Source organism: Macrotis lagotis, chromosome 2, assembly GCF_037893015.1.
Source record: "Macrotis lagotis isolate mMagLag1 chromosome 2, bilby.v1.9.chrom.fasta, whole genome shotgun sequence".
Classification (NCBI taxonomy): domain Eukaryota; kingdom Metazoa; phylum Chordata; class Mammalia; order Peramelemorphia; family Peramelidae; genus Macrotis; species Macrotis lagotis.
In genome coordinates, this window is record NC_133659.1 from 232,772,060 (window position 1) to 232,789,876 (window position 17,817).

The following is a 17,817-nucleotide window of genomic DNA, read 5'->3' on the forward strand; positions in this document are numbered from 1 at the left end:
TTCCTTGGGCTCAGCCATAATCTTCCAAATCATTTCCAGATTGTAGGGTCAAAAATTGCCCAATCTGCATGAAAAATCACTGAGACAGGGACAGCTAGGTGGCAAAGGGGACAGAGCAATGGCCCTGGAGCTGAGCTCAAATCTGACCTCAGACACTTAATAATTACCTAGCTGTATGATCTTGGGCAGGTCACATAACCCCACTGCCTTTCAAAACCAAAAAAAAAAAAATCACTGGGCAGAGGTCCAAGTCAATAGCACTTTATTAAAGGATTCATGGCCCTCTCTAATGAAGTGAACCTCAGATCTTCCTTACAATTTGAGAAGCCCTTAGTCCCCAGGATCTTGTTTTTATTGGGTTTGATACCCAAATATACAAAATAGGCATGGTTAAAATGGGAAATCTCATTGGTTGATAAACCTTGCTCTTGAGGGCCAAAAATGATGTATCAGCAAAAGGAGCAACAGGTTAATGAAAGCATAGGACTTCTTTGCTAAGTAGTCATAAAATGGCCATAAGATGGCATTCATTTGTTTTCACAAATAAGTTTCATAATTGGTAAAAAGTAGTGAACATTGCAGTAAAGTTTGAGGCCTACTATAAAAACCTACTATAAGAATCTATTTTTATCTACTTATTACTTTATGATTCGTGTAAAAGATTAAACTGAAATCATTTGTCACAAGCTTCAGTTTCTACCATGAGCTTCAATCCCAATAGGTTCCTGGAAAGGTCTTAAATTCAACATATCTAAAACTGAACTCATTATCTTTTCTTCTCAAACCCTCCTCTCTTCCAAATTTCCCTATTTCTGTCAAAGGCACCAGTATCCTTTCACTCAACTTAATAAACTTGGCATTATCCTGAACTCTTCATTATTCCTGTCACTTATCCTGCCAGTTACCAAATCTTGATGTTTCTTTCTTCATAATATCTGTTTTATCCAAACTCTTCTCTCCACTAAAGCAACTAGCACCTTAATCTGTGCACTCATTGTCCCTCATCTAGAATATTGCAATAGCCTTCTACTTAGCTTCATTAACTCACATCTTTCCCTATTCCAGTACAGTCTCCATACTGCTGCCAAAATAATTTACCTTAAATGTAGAATTGACCATGAAATCAATTCCATTTCTGTCAACCCCAATAGCTTCCTATAATTTCTAGAAACAAATATAAAGTTCTCTGTTTAACATTGAAAGCCATTCACAACATGACCCTAACCTTTTTATTTCCAGCTTGACTGAACTTTACTTCTCTTCTCAAATTTTGTGATCTGTTAGACTTTTCTCATATTCACACATAACTCTCTATACTGGCCAACCCTTGTGCTTAAAATGAAATGTACCTCTACCTCATGGACCTTTTTTTCCCTGTAAGATTCAGTTCAAACCTTATCTTTGAATGGGTCTTTCCTGAATTTTCCCCATATCATTTAGCTAATTTTGTATTTATGCTATTTATATTTTTATATGTACTTCCTTTTTCCTTTATTAGAATGTAAGCTCCTTGCCAGTAAGTAGTATTTCATTCTTTATACATGGACTTCTAGTCAAGTCAAATCAGCAAGAGGAGAACCCTCCAGGTATCAGGGTTCAGGTAGTCAGAGAGAATGCCTGAAGCCAAGAGGTGGTATATCTTCTTAGTGAAACAGCCAAGGGGCCAGTGTCACCGGACAGAAAGATTGGAGAGTAATGTATAAGAAGACAGGACAAGCAAGAGGAGATTATGTTATAAGGGGCTTTAAAAGGCAAGCAGAGTATTTTGGATTTGATCCTAGAGGTAACAGGAAGTCACAAGAGCTTATTGAGTAGAAAAGTGATATGATAAGACCTGCACTTTATAAGAAAATCACTTAGTGGCTGACTGGAAGATGGATTGGAATGAGGAAAGACTTAACCATCAGACTATTGCAATTGTGAGGTGATGAGGGCTTGTACTAGAGGGGTGGCAGTAGCAGAGGAGAGAGGGTTGAATAATGGAAAGAAGTTGCAAATGTATGGCAATAGCTTGGTAATGGAACATAAGATAGTGAGGAATTCAGTAATCCAGATTATGAACCTGAGAGACTGGAAGGAAAGTATTGCCTTCTACAGGGAAAATGTTTAGTGGGAACAAAAGTGAATCTTGTTTTGGACATATTGAGTTTAAAATGTCTACAGGACATTCAGTTTGAAAAGTCCAAAAGGAAGTTGGAGATCTGAAACTGAATGTCTGAAGAGAGATAGAACAAAACAGGTAAACTTTGAGAATCATAAATATACATGTAGTCATTAAACCCATGACCACAAAGTTAAGTAATATAGAGAAATAAGAAAAGAGGACCCAGAACAGAACCCTGAGGGACACCTATGTTTATAGGGTATGATCTAGAAGAGGATACAACAAAGAAGACTGAGAAGGAATAGTCAGATAGGTAGAAAAAACCAAGAGAGCACTTAGGAGTTGAGGAGAGTTATCAGCAATGTTGAAAACTATAAAGAGCTCAAGGAGAATAAGGATTGAGAAAGACCAATGGAATTGACAACTAAGAGATCATTAGTGGTCTTGGAGAAAGCAATTTCAGGTTGGAAACCAGATTATAAAGAAGAAATTGAGAGAAATGGGGAGGGATCAATTATAGATAGACTTTAAGGAGTTTAGCAGCACAAGACAGAAATGATATAGGATAATAGCAGAATTGGAAGAATCAAGTAGGGTTTTTTTGAGGATGGGAGAGACATAAGTATGTTTGAAGACAATAAGGAATTAGTGGAGAGGGAGAAATTGAAAGCAAATGTGGGAATGACAGAGGGGACAATTTGTTGGAGGAGATAGGATGGAAATGAGATCACTTGAACACAAAGAGGGATAGCATTGATAAGTAATAAGGTCATTTCATCATGTAAGGCAGTGGTGAATGAGGAGAAAGTATCAGAAGATACTTGAATGATAGGAGATAAAGAAGAAGGAAGAAAATGGAGCTCATGGAAAATAACTTCAATTCTGTAAAATATGAGTCCTGCTGAGAGAGTTGGGAGGCAGGGGAGGAACCATGAGAGGTTTGAGAAAGGATGAAAAGGTTTGGAAGAGCCACTATGGAGAGTAAGATGGTGAGTTGTTATGGGAGGTATGCCTAGCAGCATTGAGGGCCCAATTGAGGATATATACAGTCAAGAGGACCTGAGTTCAAATCCAGTCTCAGACACTTGCCACTAACTATATGACCTGGGCAAGTCACTTAACCCCAATTGACTCACCAAAAGAAACAAAAAAGAGGATATATGCATAAATTTGTCAAAATAGTTGCATGATTTTCTCCAACTTCATTTAGCAGCACATGTTTAGGAGTGAAGACATCTAATGTTGGGACATTGTTATTATTCTAATTTTATAGTTAAAGAAACAAAGGACCCAGAGTTTAAGAGACTTGCACAAGGTCACCTAGCTAGTAAAGCTATCTGAGTCTGGATTTGAACTCAGATCTACCAGATTTCAGGTCAACTGATCTATCACTGCAATACCTACCTACCAATACAGCAGTGAAGCGAAAAGTAAGAGTGTTACTATTGTCAAAGAATTTACAACATAATGAAGTAAGAAAAAAATCAACAGAAGCTGAAGGGAGGGAGAACAAAGTACTCCAAAGGGACCTTGATGGAGAAGGATATTTAGAGAGTTAAGACTACACTGGGGAAGGAATGAGGGAGTAAATGTGGCTGACTTGAGCCCTTCCTTAAAACAAACATTCTGGAAAGAACTGACCAATCCAAGGAAGAGACCATGGTGGGGGGGGGGGGGCAGTAAAGGAAATCTTCCAAGGTGAAAAGGTCATAGAGGAAAGAGGGCTATTCTAGGGTTCTTGATCATGAACATGAAAGCATTAAAATTCTGGGAAAAAAACTGACCAATCCAAGGAAGAAACCGCAGAGGTAAAGGAAATAAGTCAACTTAGAAAAGAAGGCCTCCCCTTCATGTGAAATTGAAAAGAAGAGATAGTGTCAAAAAATATCTGAATGATGGGATATAAGGAGAAGGGAGCAGGGGAGCACATGCTGAATTCTAATTATTTTTAGTTAAATATCATGTGAAGTTTTTGACTGGTGGGGTGGGTAAAGGAGAGTCTTGGATGACTTGAGGAAATAAGAAAAGTTTTGTAGAGAAGAATAGGATGAAAGCCCTATTTAATATTATTATATAATATAAATGTTTAGTAGCCTAAATCAGTATAATTTAGTGATTTCTTCTGGTTCTCTTTAGGATCATGCAAATATTATCAAAGGAAGTTTACAGTGGGAAAGAGACAGAGTTGGAATTTGATAGGACGTGGTTAGCAGTAAGTTAAGGGAGCAAAGAACTTGAGAATAGAAGAAAATATAGAGACAAGTTTATTTACTAAGGGGTCAAGATAAAGAAGGGAAAACAGTGAGCTAATGTAGGGATGATAGTCCTAAAACAATAAGAACAACAAAAAAACAGAGAGCTAGAAGGAATGTAACTCACAACAAGGATATATTGTAAGGTATAAAGAAAGATGAAATGATAAAATATTATGATCAGATAAAGGGATTTGTAATTTCATGACCAAGAAAATAGAATGTAATGTCAAGATCAAGGATATAATCGTGATGACTATCTGTGTATACTGGAGTGGAGCAGTAGTTAGACAAAGATTTAGAACTAGAATTAGCTTTTGAAAGATGGATAGGATATGGATAGGTAAAGTGAAGATGAAAAAACATGTGCCATTGTAGATCAATAATATGATGTGCAATATATGTGTATGTGTGCAGTTTAACCATAAGCATAGTTTATAATGCTGGTATGATATCTGCTTTCTAATGAAGCTAAATCTTCACAAGAAAGTCTTTGCCAAGTCTGCCTACATGTCAATGTGACTGTTTATTCTCCCTTTCTTTATGTTTTCTCTCTATCAGGTGCCTATTCCAGTGACCTCTACCCTGGATCCTCTAAAGATGCTAACTGATGATGCAGACATAGCCACCTGGCAAAATGAGGGTCTGCCTGCTGACCGAATGTCTACAGAGAATGCTACAATTCTCATGAACTGTGAACGATGGCCACTTATGGTTGACCCTCAACTACAAGGAGTTAAATGGATCAAGAATAAATATGGTGAAGACCTTCGAATCACCCAGATAGGCCAAAAAGGGTAAGTGCTCAGCAAAGGAATTACCATTTTTCAACAATCACTAGTAAAAACTAACTCACAAATCTGTATTTCCTCCTGAAATATCTTTTCTGAACTCCAAATCTTCATTTTGAATTACCTCCTAGGAAATTCCATCTAGCAATCATAGTGATGACACCTTTAACTCAGGAGCTTTGTCACCACAATCTACCCCCACCCCAAACTATTTCCTAATTCTAGTCTCTCTTTTTGTCAAAGATGTTAGCAGTTTCCCTTGGTTGAAACTTTCGTGTTTATTTAATTTTCCCTCTCTGCACAATACACCCAATTAGACACAAGTTTTGTCTGTGATCTCCATAATATCTAATTTTTATTCTTTCTTTTCCCAGTACTATTACTTTAATAGAAGCTCTTAACTATGTAAGGTATCACAACAGATTACTAACAAATCTTCCTCATTTTAGCCTTTTTACCTCCACAAAGTCACTTGTTCACATCACTAACTGATAAATTTTTGATATGCATGGATTTGTTCATTTCATTCATTTGTTCAAAACCCTCCAGTAACTTCCCATAATCTATTTATTATATAAAATCCATACTTTTTTCACTGCCATTCAAGATCATTTAAATCTATCTTAATCTACTTCCTGCCTCTATACTACCAAATGTGACAAGTTATAGTATCTCTTATATGTGTCCCCTCTTCTCTACTCAGATAAGCTGGCCTACTTCAAGTCCCCATCACCCAGGACTATTGCAACAGCTGGGCTGCTAGTCTCCTCTCCCTACTTCTGTCTATCCAGCATTTTTCTAAATCAGAAGTCTGACCAAGTCACACACACACACACACACACACACACACACACACACACACACAAACACACACTTCCCCTTCCCCCTCTTTTCATTGGATTCCAGTGGCCTTAGTAGTAACTCCACAATCAAATATAAACTCCTCTTCATTTAAAGCATTTTTATAACTTGACCCTTTACTATCTTTCCAGTCTTCTTATACTTTACTCCCTTCAATATATTATATAGCCCAGCTACACTGGCCTCTTTAGTGTTCCTTGAACACAATATGCCATATTCTTGTCTTTTCACTTGCTGTGTCCTCCATGCTTGGAATATTTTTATTTCTATCAATACCTTCCTGGTTTTTCTGCCTTCTTTTAAGAACTAGCTGAAGACTATCACCTGCAGGAAGTCTTTCCTAATCGATATTGCTTCTAGGACCTTCTCTTTTCAGATTACATTCCATCTATTACTATTCCACATAAATACATTGTATATGCTTAGGGAAAACGATCTTCCACCCCCATCACATCCTGTTAAAATCTTAGCCATCCTCCAGAGTCCAACACAATTCAATTCCAGCTTTTTTAATGGTTTAAAAATCTACTTTGCACAAGGGATAAAAAGGCAAAAATATAACAGTACTTGTCCCATAGGAGTTTGCATTCTTCTGGGAGAAAATATCAATGCAGATAAGTAACAATACAGGATTTTGAAAATAAAGAAAACATTTAACAACTGAGGAAAATCAAAGAAGGTGATATTGGAACCTTGAAAAATACCTTGGGGTGGGGGGTTGAAGGAAAGAAAAAAGTTTTGTCCAGTTAGTTAAAAAGAACTTCTCTGTAAACTTCTCTGAAGTTGAAGAAAGGATATGTTAACATCATTGAAATTAGTTGAGGAAAGGTAGGAATTAATCTATATTCATTAAGCACTTACTATATGCCTAGGTCTTTGCTAATTTGGTGTGTTCAATATGTTGAGTATCTAGATATCAGGTCACAATTCTGTGCTCAATTCAACAAATATGTGCTAAATTCCTACTATGTGCAAAGTCTCTGTAAAAATACCTTCTATGGAAAACAAAGACAAAAGGAAAGTAGTTCTCAAGGAACTTATGTTGTAAGTTCTCTAGAGGCTTATATTCTCCTGAAGGAGTGAAATGTGAATGCCCTTGGCAATCCAGGTTTGAGGATTGGCATGGAGTAAATAATGGTGCAAGGTGGGGGGGGATGGAGAATGTTCCAGAGCTGAGGAAAATCTCTAATAGAATTCATTAACTATAAGAGTAAGAATTTGTAGAGAGAAAAGTGGGGCCAGAATAGGAGATTGACTGAGAGCATAGGGGAAAGTAGAGAAGCAAAATATCATAGTGATGGTAAAGATGAGTAAAAAGGCAGAGGGGGGAAAAGGAAAACCTAGAAAATAATGATCAGAGGCCAACAAGAAGGTGGAAAGATTGACTATGCTGGAATCTAGGAAAGTTTGTTAATGAGGGTGTGAGGACACCAGAACACATAACAGAACGGGAGGACAGTGGGAGCATTAATCTGAAAAGAGGGGGTAGGTTTGAGCTAGATGAGGGTAAGATTATGGAAGGAGGTAGTGAAAACTATACAGTAAACATTTAATAAAGTCCTTATTGATTGATTTTTGCCTCAATGATGACTTCCAACTGCAAATCATAGGTAGTATGGAAACAGGATTATGCTAGCACTAGAAAATATATGATGCTTGAAGTACCATTTGATTAGGACATCTACCCTCCAGGATTGGGAGTTGTTGACTCTTTGAACAGCAGAGAGCTGGACAGGAAAATAGTAAAGAATCTGGTCAGGTATCTAGCTCAGTAAATGTCTAGAAAAAGAGTCTTCAGGGTTTGGGTTGAACTAAGTCTTTAAGACTACACACCACACACAAAAATTTTTTTTAAATAAAAATAATTTTTTTTAGACTGCACACTCCTTATGGATCTGTTGTCTGAAGCCTTTTTCCAGGCAATATAGAACTTGGTGTCTGAAGATTTGGTCTGGGACTTATATTTTACTATGTACAGGATACATACTATCTGAAGTAGACTGTAGTAGAATGCAAACTTCTTGAGAGAAGAGGTTTTTATTCTTGTCTTTGTAACTTTAATGCCTAACACAATGCTTTGAGCACAACAAATAATAAATTTTAGTTGATTTATTGATATTCAAATTGAAATGAATTAGCAAACTATGCAGTCACTTAGGTTTTTTAAAAATAAAACATTTTATAACTAATCTTGAATTATTAGTATTTGTCAAAAAAGTTAAATCAAGATAAACTTATAGAGGAAGTAGTAATGAAATATAAATATGTATTCAGAAATTACTCTCTCCTACAAAACTTGCCAATATTATATAACATTGCTGTGTCCAATAACAATAGTTTGTACCTTTTCACAGCTTTTGCTGTTCTGCCCACTTCAACTAGATTTGGGGCCAGAGCTTCGCACCTTTAATAGTGTGTCTATATTTTATCAGAAGTAATGTATTAAAAATCTTCCCTGGGGTGGCTAGGTGGCACAGTGGATAGAGCACCAGCCTTGGAATCAGGAGTACCTGGGTTCAAATCTGACCTCAGACACTTAATAATTACCTAGCTGTGTGGCCTTGGGCAAGCCACTTAACCTCATTGCCTTGAAAAAAATCTAAAAAAAAAAAATCTCAATTCCCTGACAGTAATGCTTTTGAATATTATGAATAATGTCAGGAACAACTTGGAAAGCTTAGTGACCAGTCAGCATAGGATATCTATTCTGCTTTCTTCTATTTCCCCCAAATACTTAAGAGGTTTTCTTTCCCAAAGAAATTAGTTGTTCCAATTAAACTTTGTGCTTTAAGGCTTGTGGATCAGTATAGTCTTGTTTAAGTGACTTTAGGTCTACAGATTCTTCTTTTCATTCTGCTCTAGACTTATACTATATACCTTCAATCCCTCAGATACCTTGATGTCATAGAACATGCCTTAGCAGATGGTGATGTAGTGCTGATTGAAAACATGGGAGAATCAGTGGACCCTGTTCTAGGACCTCTGCTTGGGAGAGAAGTAATTAAAAAAGGAAGGTAAGTTTCATAGCTTTTGCTGACCTTTTATAAAAAGGGATAGTGTTACTTAGAAATCTCAAGATGTCTCTTGTCCTCCTAGAGTATATTCTTTTATTAACTCATATAGCAAAGTTACTCGGAAATCTTTGCTCACTTTACAGTATTTTGATGAGATTATAGAAGCAATGGTGATAAAATAGCATAGGGAAGATATTAATTTCAGTTCAGTAACAGAGTGAACCCTCCAAAGAATCCAAATTCCACCATTACTCCCTCCCACCAACTTATGACTTATTTCCCCTCCTACCATCTTTCACAGGTGCATTTGTGCTTCACAAGTGATTTGCCAGCATGAATACCTTATCCAGTTCATTCTCTTTGAACAAGGACACTCTCACCCTATATATACCATTATGTTTATTGTCGGTCTGATGCCCTATAATTCCAGTGTAAATAATGATAAATATAGGACAGAATCCAGACAGGGGTCCTCTCTTTATTCTGCCATCTTTATATCCATCTGTGACAACCATAGTCCAAACCTTCATACTCCTACATGAATCTGAGTACTTTCCATGTAGGCTTTACTTGAGGTGCATGCTCATGAAAACCAAGAATTACAGCATTTTATCCTTTGAATTCAGGACCATAAAGAAAATTTTTCAGTGTCAAAGATGTACTCCTCATCTCCATCTCAGAACATTCCTAGAGTTTCCTGTTTTGTCCCTAAGAGCTAGCCATCAGTTGAAACTTCTGATATTGAAAGTATTGTGAATCAGGTGATACTGTCAGATCTGGTTTCCTTTTAGGCAATGATCATCACATATTTGTCATCCCCACAGACATGCACACATGTGCTAACACAGATGTCCATATCTTCTGTGTAGATGACATGCCTCTTTTCGATCTGTAGTTTATAGTTCCAATCATTCTTTCTTTAGTTCAAGAACTTCTTTAAACTCAGGTACTTTCAGTGGAGCTAAGATATGCTATGGTAGGCCAAAGTAAAGGAGAACAAATTGTAAGAATACAAAAAAATAGAAGGAAATTTATAGAAGTTAAATAAATTTACTTGGCAAGGAATGATAGTTGCCTCTAATAGTTGTCTTGATAACATTCCCAGACTGTCCTAAATTCCTTAGATTTTATATTATTAATTGCTTGGGATGACATATTGGACTCCCTTTTAGAGAAGTATAAAACTTAAAGTGTTCATGTTATGTATCAAAGTCCTATGCTTTCCCTCAGCCATATCACTTCAATAATACTGTACCTATTAATGCCTAAGGATACCAAAGATACCCTAGAGTGGGTGCAGAAATCTTCCCACAAAGTGTTGATCACTATTAGGTGTCAGTTTATTGGCCAGAAAGTTCTGTGATGTTATAGAAACACATTTGACAGCACCAGGACCCCAAACCAACTTCAAAAGTGTTATCTAAACATGGTGAGATTATATCTAAAAAATAAAAATAAAGAGGGGGGAAAAAGAGGAATTCACTAGGAGAGAAAGAATGGAGTAAATTATCTCACAAAAGAGGTATATAGGATGGAGGGAAATATATAAGAATTATAACTGAAAAAATTTTATAACAAATTTCTGTGACATAGGCCTTATTTCTCAAATATATAGTGAATTGAGTCAAATTTATAAAAATAAGAGTCCTTGGTCAAAGGTCAAAGGTAAAAGGATATGAACAGACAGTTTTCAGATGAATTAATCAAAACTATAGTCAAATGAAAAAATGTACTAAATCACTATTGATTAGATAAATGCAAATTTCTCTGAGGTACCACCCCATACCTATTAGATTATCTAATATGATATAAAAGAAAATTGACAGATTTTGCAGAGGATGCAGGAAAATTGATATAGTAATACATAGTCAGTGAAATTGTGAACTGATTCAACTATCCTAGCAAGCAATTTGTAATTATGCCTAGATGGCTATAAAGTTATGTATACCTTTGACCCACAATAAAGCCACCCCAAAGAGATAAAAGAAAGAAAAAAGAGAGGAAAAGAAACTATATGTACACAAATATTTAGAGCAATTATTTTTGTTGTGGAAAAGAATTGGAAGTTGAGGGAATCAATTGAGAGTGGCTGAACAAATTACAGTATATAATCATGTCATTATTGTAGTATAAGCAGTGATTACCAGAATTCTCCCAGAAAAACATGAAAAGACTTTTATAAATTAATGCAAAGTGAAATGAGCAAAAGCAGGATACCATTGTACCCAATAACAGCAATATTATATGATGACTGTTAGAGGAGTTGTGAACTGAGTCAACCATCCTATAGAATAATTTGGATAAATGCTCAAAGAGCTATAAAACTATTTTGACCTAGCAATGCCACTACTAGGTCTGTATTCCAAAAGAGTTGGAAAAAAAAGAAAAGGAAAGGATTTATATGTATAAAGATATTTATAGCAGCTCTTTTTCTGGTGGCAAGGATTTGGAAATTGAGGGGATGTCCTTAAGTTGAGGAATGACTTAAACAAATTGTGGTGTGTGATTATGATGGAAAACAATTATGCTAAAAGAAATGACATTCAGAGAGCTCTCAGAAAAACTTGGAAGTGAACTGATGCAAAATGAAAAGTACAGTGTACAAAGTAACAACAGTATTGTAGGATGATCAGCGGTGAATAACTTAGTTTTTCTCAGAAATACTGTGACCTAAAACAATCCTGAAGGATTTATGATAAAGATGCTATCCATCTCCAAAGAATGAACTGAAGGAATCTGAATATAAATCATAGAATAATTTTTTAAACTTTTGTTATTTTCCTTGAGCTTTTTTTATTTTGTGCTTTCTTTTACAAGATAACTAATACGTAAATATGCTTTGCATAGCTGCACATGTATAACCTATATCAAATTGCTTTCCTTTGTAATTGTGGAAAAATAAAATATTGAGTAAAAATATATCTTAAAATGTTTAAGTATTATGAATTCATAGAAACCATTTATGTTTCAGGTTCATCAAAATTGGAGACAAAGAATGTGAGTATAATCCCAAATTCCGCCTCATTCTTCAGACCAAGCTTGCCAATCCCCACTATCAGCCTGAGCTCCAAGCCCAGGCAACTCTTATCAACTTCACTGTGACCAGAGATGGCTTAGAGGACCAGCTTCTGGCAGCAGTGGTCAGCATGGAGAGACCAGACTTGGAGGAACTGAGAGTGAGTAGGACATAGATGGGGTTGCGTTTTGGGAAGATAAAGCACACTTTTTAGCCTAAGGAGACTGAAGTGTAGAAAATATTTCTTCTCCTAGCTGTGTTGTTACTAACAAAGTGAAACTGCTATTATTTCAATGAAAAGTTTAGCAAAGATCTGTCATAGAAATGACATGTATACAGTATTAGGTCTGAGAAAAGCTCAAGTTCAAAATAGCTATAGATAGATAGATAGATAGATAGATAGATAGATAGATAGATAGATAGATAGATAGATATAGCAGCCCTTTAGGATGGCAAAGAATTGGAAATTGATGGTATGTCTATAAGTTGAGCAATGACTGAGCAAATTGTGGCATGTGATTATGATGGAATATTATTGTCATTCTTAAGTAACAAACCAGGAAAACTAGCCTTAACTAAAACTTGGGAAGTCAAGATGGCAGAATAACAGGGAGAATAATAGCTGAATTCTGCCCCAGACTTCCTTCACAAAGATTTATAAAACACAGTATACTTAGCCCTGATGAATCCTGATCCAAGAAAGAAAAATTACAGTGAATAATTTCTCTAGTCCTAGTCAGCAAATAAATTTGGAAAAAAAGGTCTGTGGATATTGGGGAAGGAGCCTAGGGTAGGGCATACTGCACATCTCAGTACTGAGTCTGAAAAGAGGACCCAGGTTGTATCCAATGGCAAAAAGTGATCTCAAACCCATTTGAGAGGGAATATCCCAAACCTGTGTCCTGTGGGAACAGAGGTCAACTAGGAGCCCTTCACTACCCAATTCAAGGTGAAAAATCCTGGGAGGAGTGAAAACAAGACCTGCATTACAGGTGACATTGCAGGATGAAGAGTAGTCATGGACTCTAATCTGTCTACTATTAGAAACAAGAAAACAGTGTCTGTGTGACTGTTGATTCCAGGAGAATATAAAAGGAGTCTTATTGAACAGAGAATCTGGGATTGGTTCATATTTTTATGATATCAAAATAAAAATTGAATAAGAAAGGAATAGTGATGCACTGGGAAGAGAGGAAAGAAAGAAAAAAATCTCAGTTGGCATGCACAAATAGAAGTTTGTACATGTGAGAATGAAGGTGGGAGAATAGACAAAACTTGAGCATCAGTCTCATCTGAAATGATCAAAGGAGAAAAGAAACAAAGAAAGTTGGGAAAAGAAATATATTTCATTTAAAAGGGAAACAGGAAAACAATGTAATGTTAAATAAAAGGGAGGTTAGATTAAGGAAGGGATTATTCAGAATCAAAACAAACATAAGTATGAATGGGAAAAAAAGAAGGAAGAGGAAAAGATAATAGGATAAAAAGAAATATGAAATTGATGATCATAACCATGAGTATTACTAGAATGAATTTACCTACATAACAGAAAAGGAACCAGAAACATATAGTTAAAATAAGACACCTCAGACACAATGATTGCCTAGCTATGTGATCTTGGGCAAGTCATTCAAACCCCATTGCCTTAAATAAAATTTAAAAAAAATTTTAAAATACTAGAAATTGTAATCACTGGGTAGGTCCCTGGAGTCCAAAGGATCTGACTTAAAATCCACTTTTTGACACTTGAAACTTACCAACTGTGTGATCCCAGGCAACTCATTTAATCCCAATTGCCTTGCTAAAAACAAACAAACAAAAAACCAAAGAAAAACAACTAGAAAGCATTAAAATAAATGGCTTTCCTTAATGTACTAATATGATGATCAGCATCTATATAAAAACTATATGAAGAATCACTAGAGGTCTTTCCAGTAAGATAAGGGATAAAGCAAGGATGTCTATTTTTACTATTATTATTCAACATAGTGTTTCTAACTATACCAATAAGAAAAGAAAATGAAATTAAGAAAATAGACAAAGGCAAACAGGAAAAAAATAATCACTTTGTGGAAAAAAATCATCACTTTGTAGATGATATGATTAGAATAAACTTTAAAAACCAGTCAATTTCAGCAAAATTGTAAGATATAAAATAAAATCACATTTGCATATTATCAAGAAAATCTAGCAGGAAAATATTGAAAGAGAAATTCCATTTAAAACAATTATAAAAGGGGCAGCTAGGTGGCACAGTGGATAGAGCATGGGCCCTGTAGTCAGGAGTCCCTGAGTTCAAATGTGACCTCAAACACCTAATGATTACCTAGCTGTGTGGCCTTGGGCAAGCCACTTAACCCTATTTTCCTTCCCCCCCCCCCCAAAAAAACCTATTAAAAAAAGCGGAAGAGTTTGTGATTAGGCAACAGATAGAAGCAAAGAAGACAAAATGAACTATTTTAACTGCATAAAATTAAAATGTATTTTGCACAAATTCAATGGAGCTAAAATCATAAGAGAATTGTATAATTATGAAAAAATCTTTCCAACAGTTATCTTTGATAAAGGTCTCCAAAATATTTATGGAACTATTAAAAGAATATGAACAAGCAGTTTTAGAGGACAAAATTCAAACTATCAAGAATCATATTTTTTTAAATGCTTTAAATGACTCCCAGAGAAATGCAAATTAAAGCAACTTTTCAACTACAAACAAAAGGCACAGATCCAAAACAAAACTTTATAATGTCTTTCCTTTATAATGAATTTCTAATAAATGACTAAGAGAACAAATGATATAAACAAGTAATAATTATATGAATGATAATGAAGAAACAACATTCCTGGGATGCAACTAAAGCAGTAGTCTTCAGAGAAGAAATCAGATACCTGAAAATATATATTGACAAAATAGAAAAAAAAATATGCACTAAAAAACATTAGAAAGCCAACAAATAAACCTAAAATAAGAACAAAAGAGGTGATATTTTAAATTATAGGCAGGAAAATAGATAAATTGAAAAACAAAAGGTACAAATAATAAAACAAAAGGCTGGTTCTTTGAAAAGATAACAAAATTGGGGATAGCTGTGTGGCACAGTGGATAGAGCACCTGCCCTGGGGGTCAGGAGGATCAGAGTTCAAATTCAAACTCAGACATTTAATAATTACCTAGCTGTGTGACCTTTGGCAAGTTACTTAACCCTTGCAAAAAAAGAAAAAAGAAAAGATAACATAATCGATAAATTTTAGTTTAATTGATTAAAATCAAATCAATAAAATAGTAAATAAGCAATATCAAATCAGAACAAAACTGCACAAAATAATAAGAATAATCAGACTATGGGGGGGTGGCACAGTGGCTAAAGCACCCCTGGAGTCAGGAGGACCTGAATCAGCCACTTAATAATTGCCTAGCTGTGTGACCTTGGGCAAGTCACTTAACCCCATTGCCTTAAATAAAAATTAAAAATTAAATTAAAATTAAATTAAATTTAAATTAAATTAAAAATTTTAAAAAATAATCAGACTGTAATATGCACAATCATATGCAAACAAAATTAAAAACAAAAGAAATAAAGGAATGTCTTCAAAAATATGAACTACCCACATAATAAGAAATTAAGCTAGATATAAAGTCATTACCAAAAAAATACTAAATTTTAAAGAACAATTAGTAAAACTATTTCACAAATTATTCTCAAAAACAGAGAAAAAAATTCCCTACCAAAATCCTATAAGACAAGTATAGTCTTAATACTTAGACCAGGAAAGGATAAAATGAAGAAGGAAAACTATTAACTCAAAAATTTTAAACAAAATACTGTAATATAAACTATTTATCCAAGAAATAATTCATTATTTTCTTTTTTTTAGATTTTTTTTTTTAGCAAGGCAAATGGGGTTAAGTGGCTTGCCCAAGGCCACACAGCTAGGTAATTACTAAGTGTCTGAGGTCGGATTTGAACCCAGGTATTCCTGACTCCAGGGCCGGTGCTCTATCCACTGTACCACCTAGCTGCCCCCATTCATTATTTTCAAGTTGAATTTTATACTAAGAGTTAACAATGAATATAAATGTAATAAAAACCAAAATATACAAAACCATTTGATTATCTGAATAAATTTAAAACAAAATAATTTTGTCAAAATACAATAGTCATTTAGACTTTTTTAAAAACCTACATAGTGGAAACTTTTAAAAAATCATTAAAATCATCTGTCTAAAAACAAAAGCAAGCATCATATGCAATGAGGAAGAATCTTTTACAAAATTAAGGAAATAGACCAATGATAACTTCACTTCCCATTATTGCTTGTTCTATTTCTAGAAACTCTAGCAATATGACAAGAGAAAGAAATCAAAAGCATAAAGATGGTAGAAAGGGGGCAGCTAAGTAGCACAGTGGATAGAGCACCGGACCTGGAGTCAGGAGGACCTAAATTCAATTCGGCCTCAGTCACTTAATAATTGCCTAGGTGTGACCTTGGGCTTGTCACTCTTAACCCTATTGTCTCAAATAAATAATTTAAAAAAAACAAGATTGGAAGAAAGGAGATAAAACTGTCCCTGATTAATGCTAAGATGATGACATACTTGGAAAATCTTAGGAGTCAAGAAACATACTAATTGAGACATAGCAGCATCAAAACTGAAGGCTTCCAAATAAATCATCAAAAATCAACTGAATTTTCATGTAAAATAACAAAATCCAAGAAACAAAAATAGAAAGTAAAATTCCAAATAAATACAAAATGCATAAAATATCTTGTAACCAGCCTATCAAAACATGCAATAGACTTCTATAGAAAGGGCTCCTTATAGAACAAAGAATAATTTAAGTAGCTGGAAAAATATTCAGTACTCATGACTAGAACAGACCAGCATAACAAAAAATTGCAATAATACCAAAATTAATTCATATTTTAATACCATACCAATTAAATTATCAAGGTAATTTTCAATAAGTAAACAAACAAAAAATCTAAAATATCAAGGGAAAAGATGAAATTAGTATAAAGCAAGAACAGTGCAATTAGACCTCAAATTATATTATAAAACAGTAGTCATTTAAATCATATGGTTTGAGTTTAAAGAAAATAGAGAACTAAATCAATGAAATTGAGTGGACTTGGAAAAATCAAAAAAACAATGGAAGTCAATTACCAAGTGTTTGATAAGAAACACACAAATCTCTTAAGAAAAACACTCCTTTTTGATAAAAATGCCTGGGGAAATTGGAAAGTAGTCTGGTAGAAATTAGGCATAGATGAACAACTTACACTATTTTCTACAATATATTCTAAATGGTTACATGACCTAAATATTAAAAATCATTCTATTAAAAAATTAGAAAAGAAGCAGATCATATACTTCTCAGAACTATTGGTAAGAAAGATAATCTTGGGCAACTAGGTGGTGCAGTGGATAAAGCACCCGCCCTGGAGTCAGGAGTACCTGGGTTCAAATCTGGTCTCAGACACTTAATAATTACCTAGCTGTGTGGCCTTGGGCAAGCCACTTAACCCCATTTGCCTTGCAAAAACCTAAAAAAAAAAAAAAAGATAATCTTAACCAAACAAGAGATACAGGCAATTAACAAAAGATAAAATAAATATAAAACTGAAAAACTTTTGCACAAACAAAATTAATGCATTTAGCACAAGAAGGGAAGCAGCTAAATAGGGGGGAAAAAATCTTTGTATCAAAGTTCTCATCTAAGTCTTTGGAATCTAAGACATATAAATAATTAATAAATAGATGAGTCTTTCCAGAATA

The 17,817-nt window shown here is 34.7% G+C and overlaps 1 protein-coding gene across 1 annotated transcript in view; it reads left to right on the forward strand.

Annotated features, from left to right (window-relative positions):
- DNAH9 (dynein axonemal heavy chain 9) overlaps positions 1 to 17,817 on the forward strand; it is a 546,775-nt gene that overhangs the window by 421,691 nt on the left and 107,267 nt on the right. Inside the window, exons 50-52 of the mRNA XM_074225133.1 lie at positions 4,918 to 5,153; positions 8,900 to 9,022; positions 11,994 to 12,198. Coding sequence (XP_074081234.1) covers positions 4,918 to 5,153; positions 8,900 to 9,022; positions 11,994 to 12,198 — 564 coding nt within the window. The remainder of the gene's footprint in view (positions 1 to 4,917; positions 5,154 to 8,899; positions 9,023 to 11,993; positions 12,199 to 17,817) is intronic.